The sequence below is a fragment of the Labrus mixtus genome, chromosome 3 (assembly GCF_963584025.1).
Source record: "Labrus mixtus chromosome 3, fLabMix1.1, whole genome shotgun sequence".
Classification (NCBI taxonomy): domain Eukaryota; kingdom Metazoa; phylum Chordata; class Actinopteri; order Labriformes; family Labridae; genus Labrus; species Labrus mixtus.
The window spans coordinates 34,679,653-34,700,625 of NC_083614.1; the positions used below are offsets into that span (position 1 = coordinate 34,679,653).

At 45.6% G+C, this 20,973-nt stretch overlaps 1 protein-coding gene and 1 long non-coding RNA gene across 9 annotated transcripts in view; both read right to left on the reverse strand.

Annotated features, from left to right (window-relative positions):
* The window catches only part of LOC132972135 (uncharacterized), an 856-nt gene extending 241 nt beyond the window's left edge, over positions 1–615 (reverse strand). Inside the window, exons 1-2 of the long non-coding RNA XR_009672880.1 lie at positions 544–615; positions 1–512 (exon numbers count right to left, since the gene is read on the reverse strand). The exon at positions 1–512 is cut by the window's left edge and continues 241 nt beyond it. This is a non-coding gene — a long non-coding RNA (uncharacterized LOC132972135). The remainder of the gene's footprint in view (positions 513–543) is intronic.
* Positions 616–1,026: 411 nt separating this feature from the next.
* Positions 1,027–19,536, reverse strand: LOC132971913 (polypyrimidine tract-binding protein 1-like). 8 transcript variants are annotated; one of them, XM_061034696.1, is made up of 16 exons: positions 19,303–19,327; positions 17,591–17,654; positions 16,103–16,133; positions 12,916–12,976; positions 12,550–12,722; positions 10,747–10,893; positions 10,517–10,636; positions 10,271–10,381; positions 8,105–8,282; positions 7,885–7,962; positions 7,375–7,499; positions 6,945–6,978; positions 5,784–5,876; positions 5,146–5,362; positions 4,964–5,041; positions 1,027–3,245 (listed from the first exon to the last, which is right to left on the reverse strand). In XM_061034696.1, exons 1-16 carry the CDS (start codon positions 19,310–19,312, stop codon positions 3,113–3,115), a joined length of 1,653 nt encoding a protein of 550 aa, XP_060890679.1. In that variant the 5' UTR covers positions 19,313–19,327; the 3' UTR covers positions 1,027–3,112. The 8 variants fall into 8 exon arrangements, with proteins under 8 accessions (XP_060890679.1, XP_060890672.1, XP_060890673.1 ...); XM_061034689.1 differs by having other exon boundaries at positions 7,375–7,517; XM_061034690.1 differs by having other exon boundaries at positions 10,517–10,645.
* Between the last annotated feature and the right edge of the window lie 1,437 nt (positions 19,537–20,973).

Here is a 20,973-nt window from a genome sequence, read left to right on the forward strand (position 1 = left end):
ATTTAAATGATGATCGTCCACATATTTATATTTCTACAGCCGGACTGATGAGTGAAGGTCAGAGGGACGAAACCACGAGGTCATTTTCTCTCTCAGCTGATCCACAGAGGACGAGCAGGACGACATTTAAAGGAAGAGAAGATTTTATGATTCCTGGAGGAGGAACTCCCGCACACACAGGTGAGTCACACGGCTACCCAGGTGAGCTAGGAGTTCACTTCCTGTTTTTATAAAGGTGGTTATATCCCTCTATGGTCTCTGTGTAGTCATGTGACCTGCTTCATCCAGGTGGACACTGATGGAGAGATGTCAGAGTGAGGGGGGGGGGGGGGGGTTTGATGACTTACCTCTGTAGCGCCCAGGCACCAGACCAGTTTCCAGACCTGAACCTGCGACCCTCCAGTCCCTACAGACTGAACGCCTGCTGCTGGAACACGTTACCTTTTATTTATTAATGTTGTTTAACTTTAACTCTTTTTTAAGCATCTTCTCTTTGTGTCTCTATTTCACCTCTCTTCTTGTTTCTCTCTCGCTGTGAGGAACTCTGTATTACATTTGATTTGTTTGAAAGGTAAATAAAAAAAACAGCATGTTCAAATCTTCAGAGAATGTCGTCGACCCTGAGGGACTCCGACTTATGAAGGGGGGTGTGTGTGTGTGTGTGTGTGTGTGTGTGTGTGTGTGCATGAAGTTTGTGTGCAAACACTGATAAGCCTGAATTAACCAAGCATCATCCTCTGGTGTTGGAAAATGAAGCTGATGCAGAAGTGTAACATCCTGCAGTTCCTGGAGTGTCCACTAGAGGCTGGCTGCAGAAGCACAGGAAGTCACATACACACCCATTCTAAAAAGTCTGTTTTTACAGCAGAGATTAACATGTTTACAGCCTGGTTCAAACACCTTTAATATCAAATGTTTTTGAAAATTGTTGGTGAAAAGTTTAGTTTTCTGACACGTTGTGATTTGACCTTCAGGGCCACCGTATCTCCCCGCCGGAGGTTCAGAGACAGACGAGTGCAGTCTTCAGAGTTTTAGATAAAAAGTGATTTAATCTGTTGTTTTTTTTTTTTCTTTGTGACACAAACAGTGTAAGGCTCAGAACAGTCGCACACACGAGTCAAAATATACACGTCATCAGATTAAAAAACCCACCAATCAGCTCTCAGACACACAACTGTGGTATAAAACACCTATGTACACTTCATCACCCCTCCCCCACACGCTGCTCACTCACTGGTCCCACTCCCGCCTCACCTGTCCATGATGCATTCAAGTCACCCGGGAAAAAACATGTTTAAACACCAGACTTCTGATGGTTTACTCATCTACAAACCAAAACACAGACGTCTGAAAATAAACTGAAGTATTAATGAGAGGACACCTGGGGGAGGACACCTGGGAGAGGTCGACTGGGAGACGACCTCCGGGAGAGGTCACCTGCTCACGTCATGTGTTCAGCAGGAGCTGGAGGTCAGACTGTCAGGTAGGAGTATCTGAAGAAGTGATTTCATGGTGGACAATAAACGCCCCGCGTCTGTTGTCTGTGATCGAGCAGGAAGAGAAACAGCTGGCAGAGGACATCCTGAGAATTCTCCCGCCTTAATTAATTCAGAATCTGACAAAGTTTCACCGTCAGAGGAAAGTCTCAGACTGTAAACGTGTGTGTGTGGGGGGGGATCACAGAGTCCGGACTTTAACACCCGTTTGGTCTTAAATTAAAAAAAGAAGCTCGGCCTGTTGCCGTCCTTTAGTCAGGTTAGGTTTTAAAATCTCCCAGGTGTCTTGAATGCATCACGATTGTAAACCAGTGGGTTCAGACAGGGAGAGGTCGCCTCGTTGAACGTCAGAGCAGCTGGAATGTCGACGTAATAACTTTAAGACAGAAAACAAACAAACCAGGAGGTTCTGGTTCCTGACGGAGCGTCTCCTCCGTCGAATGTCTCGGAGCGAAGAGGAATGAACGCCGACCTGAAGGCACGCCACTTTACACCTGGTTATGCAAATGAGTCACAGAGTCGCGGCGTCCGTCTGTATCCAGCGGCGCGGTCGAGCCTGGAGCAGCTCTCCGTCTCGGCGTGTTTGAGACCTGAGGCAGGCGCTTTGTTTGCATCTAAAAGGCCGTTTTTGGTTTCAGCTGTAGTGGATCACAAACGTATAAATAAAAACCGTTCAGGGATGCGACAGACGAGACGAGCCGACAGCGGGGTTCACGAGTCCAACAGAAACACGACAGAAACAGATTGTAAAAAGGCGGCGAGCGGCGGGAAGAACCACCGAGCACGCACACACACACAAAAATCCAACAAACCAAAAGTCCAGGAATGATTAAAATATTGCTACAATATTTGATTTGAATAAAACATGATTGCATACGTAGAAATAAAAGGAATTAAAAAGGAATAAAAGACAGACCCAGGAAACCCGGTAACAGCAGTACGAAACACCGACAGCAACACCAAGAAAACACAGAAAACAGGAATATATCTGACATACAGACCGACAGTAAACCGTCTACAGAGGCATGATGGGAGATTTGTTTCTACATGTCAGACGGGAGGAATAAGGCACAGGGATTATCTGAAGGCTGGAGTACCAGAGTCCGGACTCAGATCTGCCAGTCTGAGCTGGATCCAGGAGTTCACAAACCTCCTCTATTGGAGTCCATATTTAAGACGGGAGCGTGGCGCCAAAGGGAAACATTAAACGAGGAATATCAGGACCAAAGAACCAAGAGAGGAAAGACAGAACTCCGAGGGGAAATCACGATTTTGCGAAGATCTGGAGTTCCCGAGTGACAAAGCTACAAGGCTGGCTTTAACTCCAAACCTCTGGGATCAAAGTCAAAAGGCAAGAGCGGCTAAAAAGGTAACGGCTTCATGGCGAGAACACGATGACAGTCGGAGAACTCTGGATTCTTCCAGAAATCATGACAAACTCAGAACACTGACTTTCTTCCTCGTAATGACCCCTCCCCCTCCTCTCTTTGAGGACAACAAACCCTTAATGAGTTTAAAATAATAATTTAAGATCACACCAGACTTCATAGGGTTTCTGCAGACGGGGCCTTGGAATGACTGGAGTGTAGTGGACCCCATCAAGTCCCACCAGAGGCTCAGATGGAGGACTTTGAGAAGGAGACTCGCAAGTGGTGGTTTTCTCCCAGGTCGTGGTTGTGGAACTCGATGAGGGACTCGATGGCCTCTTCCACCGAACCCATCTGGATCAGGGCCATCTTGTGGTCCTTCCTAAAAGAGAGACCAACAGGAGCTCATCAGATCCTACACAAGTCCACAAAGTCCTGATTTAGTTCAATAAAGAGAAAGGGTTTGGGACCAGGGCAGGGGAATAAAGACTCTAGAACAGGGTAAGCAGAGATCCTCTGGGACAAGCAAAGAAATTCTGGGGCAAGGGGCACCTTGACTTCTAGGCCTGAACAAAGACTTTGTGGAAAAGCCAATCCTTAAGGGCAGGAAGAAGGTTTCAGGATATGACGAGGACAGGGTTAAACTCTTAGAAAGGGTTAGTACAGGGGGGCTCGATAAGGGCCCTTATCCCAACAAATTCCTAAGGGAAAAGTCCTATTCAGAGCGTCATGTAAAGACAGAAGACCTCAGGGTATGCACAAAGACTTTAGGGTAAGAACAGGGGTTTCGGGAGCAAGTTAATGGTGTAAGGACTTGGCCAGCCTGTTTTGGAAAAATAAAGACTTCTGTCCACTGAGGGCAGGAAGGGTTGAGAAACATAAACAATTGGGGGAAATAACAGATCCTTCAATGTTAGAATCCAAATGGAATGGAGGCTCCAGAAAGAAGGATTTTGAGTAATGAGTCCTGGATAAAGGCTTTTGGATAAGACAGAGCGATGCGTCTGGAACTAAAAGGAGAAGGGCAAAGGATCTGGTAAAGAATAAGGGCATCAGGGGAAAAGGGTATGAGCTTTGGGGCAAGAGTGAAGGCTTTAGGGAATGGACTAAATCTTTAGAGTAGGGGTGACACAGGGACCTCAGGGCAGGGATTGAACATTAAGGGTAATGGTGGGGTATTGGTGTATGGGTGAGGGCATCAGGTGGAGTGATGGAGCTTCAGGATAGGGATCAAGGCATTGCCACACATCATGAATTCAAATCTTTGGGGAAGGGCAATGAACCCAGGGATCGGTTCAAGTGTCAGCACAAGGACAAGACCTTTCAGATTAATAAAAAGAATAAAGGACAAGGACAAGGCTATGGCCGTAAGAGGAAGGGATAGAAGAAAAAGTAGAGGCTTTTGGACAGAGTGATGGGAAATTCAGGGAATTTAAGGGTAATGATGAATATTTCAGGACAAGAGAGGACTAGAGGCTGAAGGGGAAGGGTCAAGCTTTGGGGAAGGATCATGATTTAGGACTAAATTGTCAGGGCAGGGCTTGTACAAGGACTTCAGAACAAGCATAGAAACATCAGGAGAATGAAAGTGTATTGCTGTGCAGGCATAAGGGTGAGCAAGGCAGCTTTAGGTTCAGGATTGAAGTTTCAGGACACAGCATGATTTGAAATCGTCACAGCAGGGCAAGGACACCAATCTCAACGCACCAGTAAGGACAACAGGACAACAGAACTGAAAACGTAGGGTTAGCACACAAAGACTTTTAGACTGATGTTCAAGGATAAAAATAAAGAGTTCAAAGACAAGGAGGGGTGGATAAGAATAATTAAAGGTCTTGAGAGAGGGCACAGGCATTGGGCGTGGAGAGAGGGGTAATGGGCAACGAGGACATAAAATCAAGAACAAAGATGAGGGACCAGAGGTGAAGGGTTCAGGGAAACGACTATAGACAATCAGGTATTTGGATCAAGAAATGGAATTTCAGGGCACGGAGAAAGGATGACAGCATAAGGACAGCGGGTGTTACTTAGTAAGAAGGAGCAGTTAAATTAATAAATCATGAATCACAAGAGAGCAGAGACAGTTAATGGGTGACTCACTGGAAGAACTTGAAGGCCTTCACTTCAGCTCCTGAGCTGGAAAACAGCATCCTGAGGTCTTCTTCAACCACAGACGGGCTACGGGTGGAGAGGAGTTCAGCATTAAAATCACATCAACCACATTATGTTTCACATGTCTCATTCGGGGCCCGTCACAGGTGTGACCCCGTCACAGGACTTACGGAATGTTGGAGAGATGTAAGGTGGCTGAAGGAGGGAAGATGTTGGAGTAGTTCTTGGAGCCGGGTTTCTTGAAGCGGTGCAGGGGGGAGTTGCTGTAGTCTTTGGTCAGGCCCTGGTCCTCGTGGCCTTCACGGGGCAGCTGCACGCTCGTGTGTTTAGACAGCGTGATGCGCAGAGACTTCCCGTGAAGTTGCTGGCCGCTCAGATGGCTCATGGCTGCAAATCAGACAGGTGACAATCATGGCTCAGGTTTCTGACGACTTCGCTTTACTTAAAAGACACTTGCACTCTGAAGGCCTCAAGTACACATGGCGCTGTTTTCCAGACAGAAAAGCGCTAGCTGTACACTCGGAGCACATGAAGCGTTTGTGCACAGAGAGAGAAGGGCTACACGTGCGTCCCTTCTCTACAACAACATTGTGTACACAAGGCTGCAGTATGACCCACACACTGAGCATGAGCAGAAGGTTATCAGCAGAGACTCCTGTGATCAGGTATAGCTACAGAGACACACTGAGCATGTGCAGGTTATCAGCAGAGACACACTGAGCATGAGCAGGAGGTTATCAGCAGAGACACACTGAGCATGAGCAGGAGGTTATCAGCAGAGACACACTGAGCATGAGCAGGAGGTTACCTAGCTGAGCCTGCGTGCTGTCCGACATCTGAACCAGAGCGTTCTCCTTCTTGTTGAACAGAATCTTCACCCTCATCACATCTCCATAAACACCTTCACACACAGGCAGAAATAAAAATAAAACACAAGTTTAAGTTTCAATAAAAGTGGGTGTGGTTTAAAGACAAAGATCTGCACGGTTTGAACTCTGCAGAGGTCTGTGAGTGAAGCTGATCTGACCCTCTGATGTCTTCTACATGGGCAGATTTAACTTGTTCAATGTTTTAACCTAAAACCTGGAGGTGGAGGGAGGAGCTGCAGCAGCTCTGCTCATTTTTTAATCAAGTTAAATTTAGAGGACATGAATTTCTGAACATTGTAAGGAAGTGTAGCAAGGAAATTAAGGCAAAGGGGTCAGAGAAAACTCTGAGTGGGAGCTATGAATTATGGGAGTGTTGACTGAAAATAAGAGTGTCTGATTCATTATGAGGACATGCAAACCGAAAGGAACCCAGCATGCAAACAAAAACAGAAACTCAAGTTACAACGAGACAATAAATGCAGCTTTGTAGAGTTTTAAATATTATTATGACTTATATAACGTAACAAACCTGCACCAACACAAAGATAAGAGCATGTTTTTGTAAACTATTTATCAGTGAAGCTGGCTACACACTGGACCATTTTGGGCGCGATTTGCCTCCCCAACAATCAGGGGGGCGTGGCCAGATTAGAGGCTTGTCGTATCAGGTTATGTGTCCAGATAATCTTCATGTGTGTTATTTTACTACACTGAGCCTCCCTGATCTGGAATCATGAATATCAAACATGTTTGGTATTCATGATTTCAGATCGGCGGCTGCTGACAGGATATCTGCAGCAGCGTCTTCTCAACTGGGATCTCACACATGTTTTGAGGAGCTCTGAGACTTATTCAAACTGGTTGATGAAGAGGAGGACATGTGACCTTTAAACAACCTTTTAGAGGTCACACCTGCTCACAAACATTAACGGTGCGTCTCTGAGGAAAAGATGCAAATATTGAGAATAAAACTCAAATCAACACAAATCAAAATCAGAAGACACTCGTTTGTTTTCATTTAACCAAAAAAAACAAACAAACAGGAACTTGTCATCAGAACAACAGGTGATATTTTCAAAATAAGACGAGTGACAACATACCGAAGAGAATAAAGAGGCAGTGGGGCGTAACTCTCTTTAAAGACAGCAGAGAAGGCAGTGGAGGGACAGGACAGGTAAAGGTGGGAGGGCAGGACAGGTGGAGGGGTCCGAGGCGTTTCCATGGCAACAAATTAAAAGGGGAACAAAAACAAAACAAAGAAAAGACAGGTGATGGGTCAATCAGAGGGTTAATCACCTTTGGAGAGGAGGGGGTCAGATAACGAGGAGAACATGTTCACACATGACTGGACAGGTGTGTGTGTGGACAGGTGTGGGTGTTTTAACAGGTGTGAGTGTATGCAGAGAAGTCTCTTAACAAAAACAGGTTTAATGGTTAACTTTTTGTTCTAATCTGGGAATCATATTTGCCTAGGTGAACAGGTGGACAGGTGAACAGAGTGGCTGCAGGGACTCGGGGTGAAGGACCCACCTCGGGGTTGAGGTTGCTGATCAGCAGGACGCAGACTCCAGCAGGAAGCGGGGGGAACCCCAGCCTGGTGGCTCCGGGGAAGGACAGAGAGGCCAGGCCTCCGGGCAGGGAGGGGATGCTCAGGCCTGGATAGGGGAGGGAAACTGGGAGAGTTGAGACGGGTGAACATCTGAGCTGCAGGACACACGACTGACCATCACTGATGACATCACAACCACGACTACCTTCACCGTGTCAGGATGATGTAACATTGTGTAATAAGAGCTCACGTGTGTTAATGTTGTTAGTATCTGTGACGCGGTTATCAGGCTAAACACTCCATGTTTTTATGATGTAGTATGATGACTACTGCCTACAAATAATACATAAAATAATAAAGGTCTCTCTCTCTCCCCCTCCCTCTCTCCCCCTCTCTCCCCCCCCCTCTCTCCCTCCCCCTCTCTCTCGCCCCCTCTCTCTCCCTCTCTCTCTCTCCAGCTGACTGGCTGGACCTCAGCAAGTGAGACTCACCTGCAGGTTGGAGTGCGAAGGCTGGTGGGAAGGCGTGAGTAGCGCCGCCGTAGGGAGAAGCTGAGATGATACCTGGAGCTGCAGAAAGGACACAACACCTGAGTTACTCTAATAATATAATAATAATAATAATTTCCCAATCAATAAGGGTATGTGTATGAAATGTTAACGCTCCAGCGTCATGTCACCCTCTGTGTGTGTGTGTGTGTGTGTGTCTCACTGAAGGCGGTGGCCATGGCCGGGTGCTCCATGGCGGGCTGGCTGTCTCCAGAGGGCAGGTCCGGTCTGGTGAAGTCCCGGCTCTTCTCGTTGTTGTATTTGACGTTGAGCGTGGTGAGTTTGGAGAAGCTGATCCTCAGAGTGCAGCAGCCGTTATAGATGTTCTGTCCGTCCAGAGACTGAAAGAGAGCCGCAGCGGATCAGAGCTGAGAGAGTGCACGCCGCCTCCTACACTCACCATACCACAGATTTAAACACGGTCCTGATATCGGGTAATTTTTTGGTTTTGCTAAACTCGTGCACTCTGGAGGTGTATCCATAGTGGTGGGCGATATGACGATCTTAGATCGTGAAGGATTTTAACGTGCTGACGATCTGCCAAAACAGATCTGCTGCAGTTTATACTCCTACACAGACACATCTCCCTCTCTTATGCTCCACAGCGGTGAAAACGAAACCGAAACGTAAAAGTAAAGTCCGCAAAAACAACTCCATATGATATTTCCACTGATATTTTTCCAAACCGACACGGCGTGAGCAACAGTTAACTTATCCGCATAGTTTGCAGTTAAGTTTACATCTCGGATAGCGAAACCGTTTAACGAGCCGGAGAGACGTTAACAGTCAGAGTCAGACAGAGAGGAGCTCAGACAGTCAGTGAGTGGAGATATAACCCCGGTGTTTCAAATGTTGCTGCCGGTGTTTTCTGCTCTCTCTCTGTTTTTAAAAGTTACTATCATCCTCTCCACCTGAAGCTCACCTGTTGTGATAACTGAACCTACAGGGATTACACTAAACGACGTTACACGATGTGTGCAGCAGGCAGGTGAGAGTGAGTAACCATGGTGACTGTCTGTCTGTCAATCAACAATGTCCCGCCCCCTCTATGAATTAACCTCTTCTGTCAGTTAAACTTACTTTGATCATGTGTCGCAGAATGAACACATTCTGTATTATGTTTGATTATATATAAACTAAACTAAAGTTAGTCCAATGATGTCATAAAAAACAACAAAGGCTGCAGAGCCTGTATGAAGCTCCAGCTGAAGGAACTCTGCAGGGCTAAAATAGAACAGAAACACAAGAACTTGAAGTCTACATGTTTTTAAATGAATGCATCACTGTGTGAAAATGTTCCTGATGAACATAAAAAGAGGACACATAACTAAATCATCATTTCAAAGTGGTGAGGAAAACCTTCAAATTGTTCATAAATATTGATCAAATTGAGTGAAAAACATTTCTGTTGCTAAAGATGTTCTGGGTGAGACCTCCAGATCTCCTACAAAGATGTTTTTCAAATAGATTAAACTTGTCAGCACAGTTTTTGTGCATTTAAAAACATTATAGAGGGAAATAAGTTTGGTTGAACTGGTCAGTAACTTACAAATCTGTCTAAAGATCACTATGAAAAAAATCGTAAAAAAATCGTAATAAAATCGTGATCGGGATTTTTCCAAAACAAAATCGTGATATGATATTTTTCCCATATCGCCCACCTCTATGTATCCATACTGAAATGTTTCCAATATTTTTGTACAACTAAGACAGTGTATTTGTACAGTTTAGTCTGTGCAGGAGTGTCTTAAGAAACAGGTTTTTAAAGCTTCCGCACCATGTTCCTCTAACTCTAACATGTGTCTCTAGTCCGTCTACAAACCCCCCAATGATGAGAAAAGTCCATCCTCTCCATCTTCTGCCTGCTCCACTTTTCAGAAAATGTGTGCTCAAACAGTCCGTTTGGAGATTTTCCCTTCATGACATCACAAAGGGCAGTAGCCCCTCCCCCAGGTGGGTGACACTCCCACAGCTAAGTGTTTGTTCTGCCCTCTGAGTCTGCCTTCTCACCGTAAACAATGGGACATGGAGCGAGAAAGCACCGAGTACACCCAAGCCCTTCCAGAGAGGGGGCGTGGTCAGACACAGCTCATTTACATATTTAAAGGTACAGACACAGAAACAGTCTGTTCTGAGCAGGGCTGAAATAGAGGGGTTTATAGACATGATCAAATACAGGATCAGAGTGGATTTAGAACAAGAAACTTCACACATGTTTTGAGGAGCTCTGAGAATTATTTACACTGAAGAAGAAGAAGAGGAGGAGGAGATGTGACCTTTAAGACATGTGGTATCCAAAGGTATCAAACACTCTGCCGACCTTACTCACCAGTTTAGCAGAATGAGCGGACACTCCGTCAGGATACTGCAGCAGAGCCTGAAACTGACTGTTCTTAGTGAAGACGATGATCCTCAGCACCGTGCCGAACTTTGAGAAGATCTGAGGACGACACAAGAGACAGACCGAGTACGCGATTAAAGAACATTCTCTTTGTGCATTTCTCTGTGAGACGTCCAAAACGATGTCATGATTATGAAGCCAGAGCTAGCAGCTGGGCAGGTCGTCTGTCGTTACCTGGCAGAGGGCGTCCAGGGTGACGGGGTAAACCAGGTTCTCCACCACCACCCTCAGCACCGAGCTCGGAGCCACCACCGCCGTGTCCATGTGAGGCGTGGTGAGGGCCCGAAGAGCCGCCTGGGCCCTCTGAGAGACAGAGGCTGAGATTAACAGATGCTTTCATTGTGTGGGTGCTGGACAGATGCTAACAGATGCTAACAGATGCTACGAGCACAGAGTGAGGTTACCTCCTGGTTGGGCGAGTTGTCAGTCTTCAGCTCTTTGTGGTTGGAGAACTGGACGTAGACCGGGTGGTGTCTGATGATGGGCATCATTGTGGAGTAATAACCCACCATGTTCTGAGCCGCTTCCTCAGAATTCATCTCTAAGAAGGCCTGAAGGGAACCACAGAGAAATGAACGCGGATGTTTACTTCAGGAACCACAGGTACAGGTAGAGTAGTAAACACAGGTAGTGTAGTAAACACAGGTAGAGTAGTGTACCTGAGTAAAGGTAGAGTAGTATACCTGAGTACAGGTAGAGTAGTGTACCCGAGTACAGGTAGTGTAGTAAACACAGGTAGTGTAGTAAACACAGGTAGAGTAGTGTACCTGAGTACAGGTAGAGTAGTATACCTGAGTACAAGTAGAGTAGTGTACCCGAGTACAGGTAGTGTAGTAAACACAAGTAGTGTAGTAAACACAGGTAGTACAGGTAGAGTAGTGTACCTGAGTACAGGTAGAGTAGTGTACCTGAGTACAGGTAGTGTAGTGTACCTGAGTACAAGTAGTGTAGTATACCTGAGTACAGGTAGTGTAGTGTATCTGAGTACAGGTAGTGTAGTATACCTGAGTACAGGTAGTGTAGTAAACACAGGTAGTACAGGTAGAGTAGTGTACCTGAGTACAGGTAGTGTACTATACCTGAGTACAGGTAGAGTAGTGTACCTGAGTACAGGTAGTGTACTATACCTGAGTACAGGTAGAGTAGTATACATGAGTACATGTAGTGTAGTGTACCTGAGTACATGTAGTGTAGTGTACCTGAGTACATGTAGTGTAGTGTACCTGAGTACATGTAGTGTACCTGAGTACAAGTAGTGTAGTATACCTGAGTACAGGTAGAGTAGTGTACCTGAGTACAGGTAGAGTAGTGTATCTGAGTACAGGTAGTGTAGTATACCTGAGTACAGGTAGTGTAGTGTATCTGAGTACAGGTAGTGTAGTATACCTGAGTACAGGTAGTGTAGTATACCTGAGTACAGGTAGAGTAGTGTATCTGAGTACAGGTAGTGTAGTATACCTGAGTACAGGTAGTGTAGTATACCTGAGTACAAGTAGTGTAGTATACCTGAGTACAGGTAGTGTAGTGTATCTGAGTACAGGTAGTGTAGTATACCTGAGTACAGGTAGTGTAGTAAACACAGGTAGTACAGGTAGAGTAGTGTACCTGAGTACAGGTAGTGTACTATACCTGAGTACAGGTAGAGTAGTGTACCTGAGTACAGGTAGTGTACTATACCTGAGTACAGGTAGAGTAGTATACATGAGTACATGTAGTGTAGTGTACCTGAGTACATGTAGTGTAGTGTACCTGAGTACATGTAGTGTAGTGTACCTGAGTACATGTAGTGTACCTGAGTACAAGTAGTGTAGTATACCTGAGTACAGGTAGAGTAGTGTACCTGAGTACAGGTAGAGTAGTAAACACAGGTAGTACAGGTAGTGTAGTATACCTGAGTACAGGTAGAGTAGTGTACCTGAGTACAGGTAGTGTAGTATACCTGAGTACAGGTAGAGTAGTGTACCTGAGTACAGGTAGTGTAGTATACCTGAGTACAGGTAGAGTAGTAAACACAGGTAGTACAGGTAGTGTAGTATACCTGAGTACAGGTAGAGTAGTGTACCTGAGTACAGGTAGAGTAGTATACCTGAGTACAGGTAGAGTAGTAAACACAGGTAGTACAGGTAGTGTAGTATACCTGAGTACAGGTAGAGTAGTGTACCTGAGTACAGGTAGAGTAGTAAACACAGGTAGTACAGGTAGTGTACCTGGTTCTTGGCTTTGAGCATGAGCAGGTTGGTGATGTCTCCAAAGGGCAGCCCGAGGCTGATCACCTCGGCCTCCGTGATGTCGTTGGGGAGTTTGCGGATGTGGATGACCCTGGACGGCGAGCCGGGACCTCTTATGTCACCTTTGAACTTCTTACTGTCGTTGCCATTGGCTACAGAGGAAAGGAGACGAGGAGTCCGACCGGTGAGCTTAAACAATGTGAAACAGTCGCTCCTTTCACACAGCTTTTCTCTCAAAAACTCAGAATTCAGACATGACTACAGAGTGGAGCTCTGTGATTTAGGACAGCCTGAGTCCTCTGAAGCAGACATCTTGATATTATGAACGACAGAAACATTTCTGACCTGTGGTGCTCATGATATACGGGCCGTTGGAGACGCTGGGGAAAAGCTCGTCAGATCCTCTCTGAAACATAAAAAAAAAATCACCTTAGGGTTTCGTCATCACACGGCTGTCTAAAATACTAATCTCTGATTGGACAATTACACGAAGCAACAGTCTGATATGCCAACAAAAAAACAAACAAACACGTGTTTCTGACCCGTGTTTCTTCCCGTCTGGAGGTCGATTATTCTGTAAGTTTTACTCTCTTTTTGTATTTTAGCTGATTTATTTCTTTATCTACTTTTGTCTTCATGTCTGGTTGTTCTGTGTGAAGCACTTTGAATCACCTTGTTGCTCAAATGTGCTGTAAATTAAAGGCTGTAAATAAAATTGCCTTGCCACCAGAGGGCGCTGTTCACGCCCCATTAGAAGAAGAAGTACATTGTTGTTGAACATGCTGCACACACACAGGCTGAAACACACATGTACAAACAGGATCCTGCGGACACACTAACGGAGAGACGACAGAGTGAGGGGGGCTGCACACAGCGAGCGCTCCTGGGCACTCTGGGATTTGGTGGCGTGTTCAAGGACCCCTCAGGAAGTGACCCAGCACCTCTCCAGCTACCAGACCAACTTCCAGACTTTAGTCCGAACCAGGACTTGAGCCGTTCAGGCATGCAAACGGATACAGACATCATCTGTGCCCTCCCCCCCTGCCCGCCCCTGCAGGCCTGGGGGGGTGGATTCCTGTGCTGTAGAGCTCAATGAGAACCAGATGTAATGAAAACAGGCTGAGCCTCGCTTCTCACTGCAGCGTTAAACTCGTCCTCCTCACAATGAAAGCGCTGCACTAATCTGAGCACTTCCTGTTACTGCGTCACAATAAAAGTCTCCTGCTGCACAGATCGACCCCAACCGGATCTCTGAGGCTCGGACGTATTCAATAATGACAATCAAGCGTTTTATGACACGTTGCATCATAGTCTCAGGACGCCATTTTTAACACGCTTGTTCCTGCCCGCTGTATGTCTCATCTTCCCTCTCCATCACAGACACCGCTAACTGTTTAATTCACCTGTCAGCACATAACGACCTTTGTTAGTGCGCGCTCACACTGGCCGTACCGTGCCCAAGCACGCTTTAACCCTAAAGTCCAGTTCGTTTGGCCAGTGTGACCGCTCCGTATCGTGCTCAGGCACGGTACACTTCATGCATGAGCACAAGCACGCAGGTACACAACGCTGACAGCCTTCATTCTGGAGAAATCCAGAGTTTCATGTCTGTATCTCACTAACATGACTCAATATAAGACACAAAGTAGCTGTCATGTTCTCTGTGTTGTTCTCCGATGTGCGGTCTCTCTCTCTCTCTCTAACTGAAGTGTGGTGCTTTGTATCGACGAGCCGTTGATGATCACTAATCTTTTGGGAAACAATCGCTGGTGCTCACGCCGCGTGCTTATAGGACACGCTGTTATTAATGTTAATTCAGAGGAAATGTTTTTTCTGCTTTAGGATATTTTTATTTATTTGGTGATTTATTACTATAAACAAAAACAACGTGTTCAGCAACACTTTCTCACGCACCAAAAGAACTAGTTAACCAGCTGCCCAGTGGGTAATTGTCATGTTGCCATGGTATCGAACAGGTATCCATATGGTTTGAGTTGTATTAGAATCATAAAGTCTGGTATCAAACAACCTGCAGTGAAGATGTCTGGAGCTTTACTGACGATGATTCGTGGAGCTGCTCTCCTGTCATATGTGAATATCTCCTGACTTTGTGTCGTGGGTCTCAGTGCTCCCTCAGTTGTGTCTGACAGGCTGCAGAGTGAGAGGAACCCGAGCAGGTTTCTGTGTGTGAACAAAAGCAGCTCAGATCTTCTTTCTGCTCCAAACATGAATAATAGAACAGAAACCTGAGTCCTGATCCCGGTCCTGTCCCTGGATCTGAACCTGCTGCTTGACAGCTGCTGACCTGCAGACCCTCCACCTGCCTGAGGCTTCAGAGAGGACAAAACACCCCCAAACCAAACACCTGCACCAGGCTTCAGAGAGGACAAAACATCCCCAAACCAAACACCTGCACCAGGCTTCAGAGAGGACAAAACACCCCCAAACCAAACACCTGCACCAGGCTTCAGAGAGGACAAAACACCCGAAGACCCAACATGTTGAGGGGACATGATATGATTCTATTAAAATCAAATGATATCGATACCGGCTTGTTTGTTTTTGCCTTCATTGGATCGAACAGCTGAAGAGAGATAGGAAATGCCAGGAGGAGAGAGCGGCAGGATGACATACAGCAAGGGGCCCGAACCCAGAGCCGCTACGACAAGACTCACATTGGACGTAGGAACGTTACGTAACCACCAGGCTATCGGCGCTCCCAAACAACATGTTGTTTGTTACAACATCAGAAGAAGTCCTGGCGCCCAATATTGGGTCATTTCTTGTTTCAAAAATTGAAGACAAACTCTGGAAACACACATGGTCCGATTTCAGACGGGCTTTTTGAGACGCACAAATGATTCTGAAGTCCATCTCGATCCTGCATCGTTAGACGAGCAGTGTGACAAATCGATCTCTGGTCAGCTACGAGTTCCTGTCCATGGACATGTGTTAATAACGTTCTTCTCTTCAGTGAGATCCGTTTGAAGGAGGGCTCACGTCCCGCTGTGTGTCTATTATCCGTTATTATGTTCCGTCTCGTGTTTGGTAAGCACGACAGAGTCGCCGTCGTGCAAGTTGATTCTGCCTGAGATGTAAACAAACAGCGCTGTTGCTGCACGTCTCCAGATGTTGCTCCCCAAAGCTCCGCCACAGAGATTTCACATCTGTGGCTTTGAATGTGTGATTCTGACCTTTTTCTTCTTATCTTGCTAATTCTCAGACATGCGCGGTGAGAATAGTTTTACCCAAAGCAGGAAGAAAACGATTGGATCAAGCCCTCCCCTCCCTCTCGTTTTAATGACCGGAGCGAATCAGACTCTATCGACTGATGAGTTAACGTGAAGTATTTTATGTTCATCAGACTTTTATTCTGATTATTTGTGTGTGATGTTAAATTATGGGATTGTTGTCAGACCTGAGTAGGACCTGTGGGACACACAACACAAGCAGCCTGAGAGACAAAGCAAGCTCAGGAAGAGGAGCAGAAGGAGGCCATGCAGGAGGAGGGGGAGGAAGCAGAGGTGCCTACCTTAGTACCAACTGTTATATCGAGGTGGACACTGTGAAGAGAAGACAGGGTGTTAGCAGCAGCAGGGAGAGAAACTAAAAACAAAAACAAGCAAAATAAAGTGAAATGAGGTTAAAGAGATGCTGCCTGAGCAGACGAGTGCAGGGGGGAAACACCCAGCGGATAGGAGGCCCAGAACACAGAGGAGCTGCACAGGTACTACCGTCACTGTCCGATTATAAACGTATACACGGCGTGATGCGTTCACCGTCATGATGTAAAGAGAGCTGTGAGGGGATTAAACTCCTTTTAACACGTTTCCATGGAGACCAGCAGCCTCTCCTGGTCCTGTATCAGTTTAATCACTGCAGCTCACAGTGTGTGTGTGAAGTCAGATTGTGTAATAAGTCAACATGAAGTCTGAATGGTACAAACACACTGGACACTGTTTAGACAGGTGTTCACCTCTCCTTCACACCTGTCTCATGTAGCACGTTTTTAAAGAGTACTTTTTGATTCTATCAATCATTAAGATAACATTTGACAACCTCAGGAGCAACAAACAATGTCATGCTACAAGCTAACTAAAAAGCGCTAGCCCGCTAACACAACAATGGAGGCCACGGGTGGTTGCAGCTCAAGCCGAGGACAATTTTATCCGCTGCTTGCGCTCGCCTCCTTTGTGAAAATGCGAGGGCGGGGGCATTGGATGTGTGTGGCTGGAGGACAGCGGAGGCTTCAGTATGGCGGAGGTGTGGCCGCGCCATGGACATCCTTGAAGGTCGCTCTTATTTGTTGAATTTATTGGCGAGCTACACTGCGTCTCTCTGTGATGATGTCACGCTATCACATAGCTGATGCAGCTTTCACTCTGTGTCTTAAACTCTGCTTACCAAGTGAGGGTAGGGTCCACTGTGAAACCCCCAGAAAGATCAGGAACTGAACCCAACCGGACCGCTTGGTGGAAAAGGCTCTTAAATGCAATGTGAAGCTACAAGCTAACTAAAGAGCGCTGACATAACAACGCAGGACGCAAGTGATCGCAGCTCGAGCAGAGGACGAGGTAGTCCGCTGTTTGTGCTCGACTCCCCTGTGGGAACGTGAGTGACAGGGAGGGGGGTTGGAGGTGTGTCGCTGAAGGAGGCGTGGCCCCCCACGACCTTGGAGGTGCTGACCTGTTTTGGTTTGAAGGGCCATGTATACACGCACACACACACACACACACACACACACACAGACACACACACACAGATAAGTTCTCCGTAGCGTGCAGCAGTAGAGAGGTTCCATAAGCATGTGATGTCTATGAATAGACCCGTGTTTAAAGTGTGTATTCTTCTGGTGCACGCCTGTTATACATTTACTTAAATACATTTTCTTTTCTTCTGAGACTGATGTTCTGGTTTTTTTGGGTACACTGTCCCTGATTCAAATAAACTAAGAAACTAAACTGCAGACCCATAAAATAAGAAAATGACCACACTGGCACACGGTAGCCGTATGTGTCACCTGTGGTTATGAAACATGCTGCAGCCTTGTTGGATGTGGAGCATGAGACGCTGCAGAGAAAAGGCTGAAACAAAGAGAAACCGGCTGGTCAGGCTGACGTGACTGTACAGACAGTGAAGAGGACCCTCGGGGCGAGAATGAGCCCTGACAAAGCACAAATATTCACAGCAGGAACTCTGACGTCTCACAGTCTGCAGCTCCTCAATGAGGCCCACGTTACAACGCCAACACAGGACTTTATTATCCTCTGCTGATTAAATACACACAGGACACAGGCCTGCTGTCTGCAGAGCTTCGAACACGCTCACTGAATCCTGCTCATCGATAAAAAGACAAGTTCAGGCCCCGTGTTCACATGGGGGGTTTTAGGCAGGAAAGCGCTGGCTGTGCTCGCATGAAGCATTTGTACGCTAAAAAGAAAAGTGCAACATGTCCGTCGCGTTTCTATGACAACGGCCGCTGTATGACAAACTGTTACTCTTTACTGCATGTTTTTTTATTTTAGCTCAATTTTAACCGATCAGACACAGAGCAAAGAGGATGAGATACGAACTGTAGGACGGAGAAACTACATTTGGAAAAAGGCGGCGGTGACGTCACAGCGCCTTTCTGAAACGTCGAATGATTTTCAACTCGAGCTGCACAAAAAAGGCGCTAAAAACCCTGAGACATCTGTGTACGTCACTTTCTTCCAGAGTGTGGAAACTACACGTCCCATAATCCTTTGCGAATGATACCTCTGTAAGTGGTTGTTTTAGTGTTTATACTGTTAATGCAAGTGTTGTTATATGTTGTAGTTTGTGTTGTTGAATATATAAATTACATTCACTGCAGCAGGACAACGTTATTAGCACATTTAGTGTTAGCTAACCAACAGCTAGCAAAACTATCCGTTCGCATTCGGCACCGAGGGGCGGGAAACATCGCCATGGTAACAGCGAGCTTTACCACCACTCTATGATCGTGGGTAGTGTAGTTCTTTGCCCACATATCTTGAGTAAACCGTGTTGATATCAGATGAACTCGTGTCTCCTACAGGAACATAAAGAATAGTTTCACACTCAGGTTGCTCGTGCTACCTGTGATGGTTATGACGTCATGACTGACAATAATAACATCCAGTATGGAGGAAAATTAACGGGATCTTTACAGGATAAATGTGCTCAAGACACCACCAATCAGCGAACAAGAGAGAGAAACTCAACCAATAAGATCGATTAAAAACACCAACAAATAAATAAATAATAACACTGTTTAGCTCTATTGTACTGATTTTTCTTTATCGGCCTTTAAAACGTGTTATTTCTATTTGAATCCTTAATTTGGATTGAATCGTGTTGATTACACTGCTCTCTGTTCAGTCTTTTATAATCCTGAGTTCCTGTCTTTGTCAGTCTGAGCACTTTGTAAACACCTGTTTTTATAAAGGTATCATCATTATGAACTGACGCGATTAAAAGGAGATTATTGGAAGATTTAGGTAGGTCTGCTCTTTAGTTTTATGTTAAATAAACACGTCTCCTCAGGTGGACGAGGCCACGTTAAATCTGCTGTTTTCTGAATGGGGTTTGGCGTGGAGGTGTGCCCGCACTGATCGGCCCTTTTTGATGCTAACGGCTAACTCGGCTAGCTCAGCTTCCTGCTACAAACACAACTTTCCCGCCCGCTGCACTGACACTAAAAACACTTCTTTAGCTGTGAATTCACCTCACCTGACGCCATGTTCGGGTGAGCGCTCTGAAAAGGAGGTAAAACAGCCGCAGAATGAGCTTTAATGTGAGTGTTGATGTGAGTCGATGGGATAACTCACCCGTCCATTGCACAACACGGAACTACGGAGCAACAGGTTCCAGCCAGCGGCCAGCAGGACACCCCAACCACCGCCGCTGGAAGCGGACAAAATGGCACCCTGCTCCAGCGAGGAACCCCTCTGATTGGACGGGCAGCGAGATATGTGGGCGTTCCTCACTGGAGCGGGGTTCTGATTGGCCGGTTGGATAAGAAGCTACAACAACAAAAGGCTCGAGATTCCAGCGAGCGTTGGTTGTCTCTGAGGGAGAAAAAGCGGACTAATGTTTCCACCCGGGTTAGTTAGTGGGCGTTGTCCCGACTATACAGTGGCACGTTTACATGTCGGAGCCCCATGTGAGGGGGAGACAAACCCAGTGCTTCAGTTTTTAACTTTAATAATTTAATAAATGCGCTTACATAGAATCTATCCAGCCACACGAGTGTAAAAAAAAAAAGAGTCCAAAGTACGGTGGCTCGGAAGTGCAAACAAAAAGTACAAAGTGTGAAACACATTTGCAAAGCTTGAGACAAATTTACATTTTTTAAAACAAATTTCGTCCTCCTCCTCCATCAGAATGGTTTGATCTTTACTGGTAACACTTCAAAGTTTAAAAGTCTGGTATCATGACGACCCCAAACCGTGCACGCTGCGGAGATGTGCTGCAGTGAAGAAGAAAGCTCCGGCTCCATCCAAGAGAAGGAGATGTGGACTTTCTAACACTCTACATTCATGTGACAGCTGCAGTCACTTTACAGACGAAGATTATCACTCTGAAAACACATTAAGAGTTCATATTTGGTGGAAAATTAACTTTATGTTTTATATATGGACTTCTCAAAGTGTTTTTACACCTACACATCCACACACTGATAGTAGAAGCTGCTGTGTAAGTATTAATCCATTCACACACATTCACACTTCAACTCCCTTAAAGGATGAGAATACTCGACAGGTGTGTGTGTGTGTGTGTGTGTGTGTGTGCGTGCGTGTGTGTGTCATTGGTCAGTGTCGAGTGTCATGTTGATGAATAATTTGTCCACACGCCGCTCTTCAGGAGATTACTTTGTGTGTAGGAACATGATCCAACTGCTCACAGATGAATAATTTAACACATACACACACACACGGGCATTGTGGTTGACCATCGTTGGTGCTTTTTAGCCTCGTTTCCACAAAGCGGTCCGGTTCAGTTCGGTACGGTACACATTTATTGGCATTTCCTGGGAGCAGCAAACGTAAACGTCTTTTACCCCGTTCAGTTTATATTGTGACCGTTTACACATGACCATGATATTTTTGTTGGTTTAGTACGACAGTGACTTTAAATTTACAACTTCTGGTTGGCAAAAACTATTTAAATGCACACATACACACGCACACACAGTGACACACTATGAAACAATAAAGTAGATTTATTTTTTTTAATTTGTTTGTTTTTTTAATTTAAAATTAAGATATATTTTTTAGATATCGGGTTATTACTGTTGTTATAATATAATTATTGATAAATACTATTTCTACTACTGAATAATAAAATAATAAATATTTTGATTAATCAAGATTATTATTGTTTTATTATTTGTTGTTATAT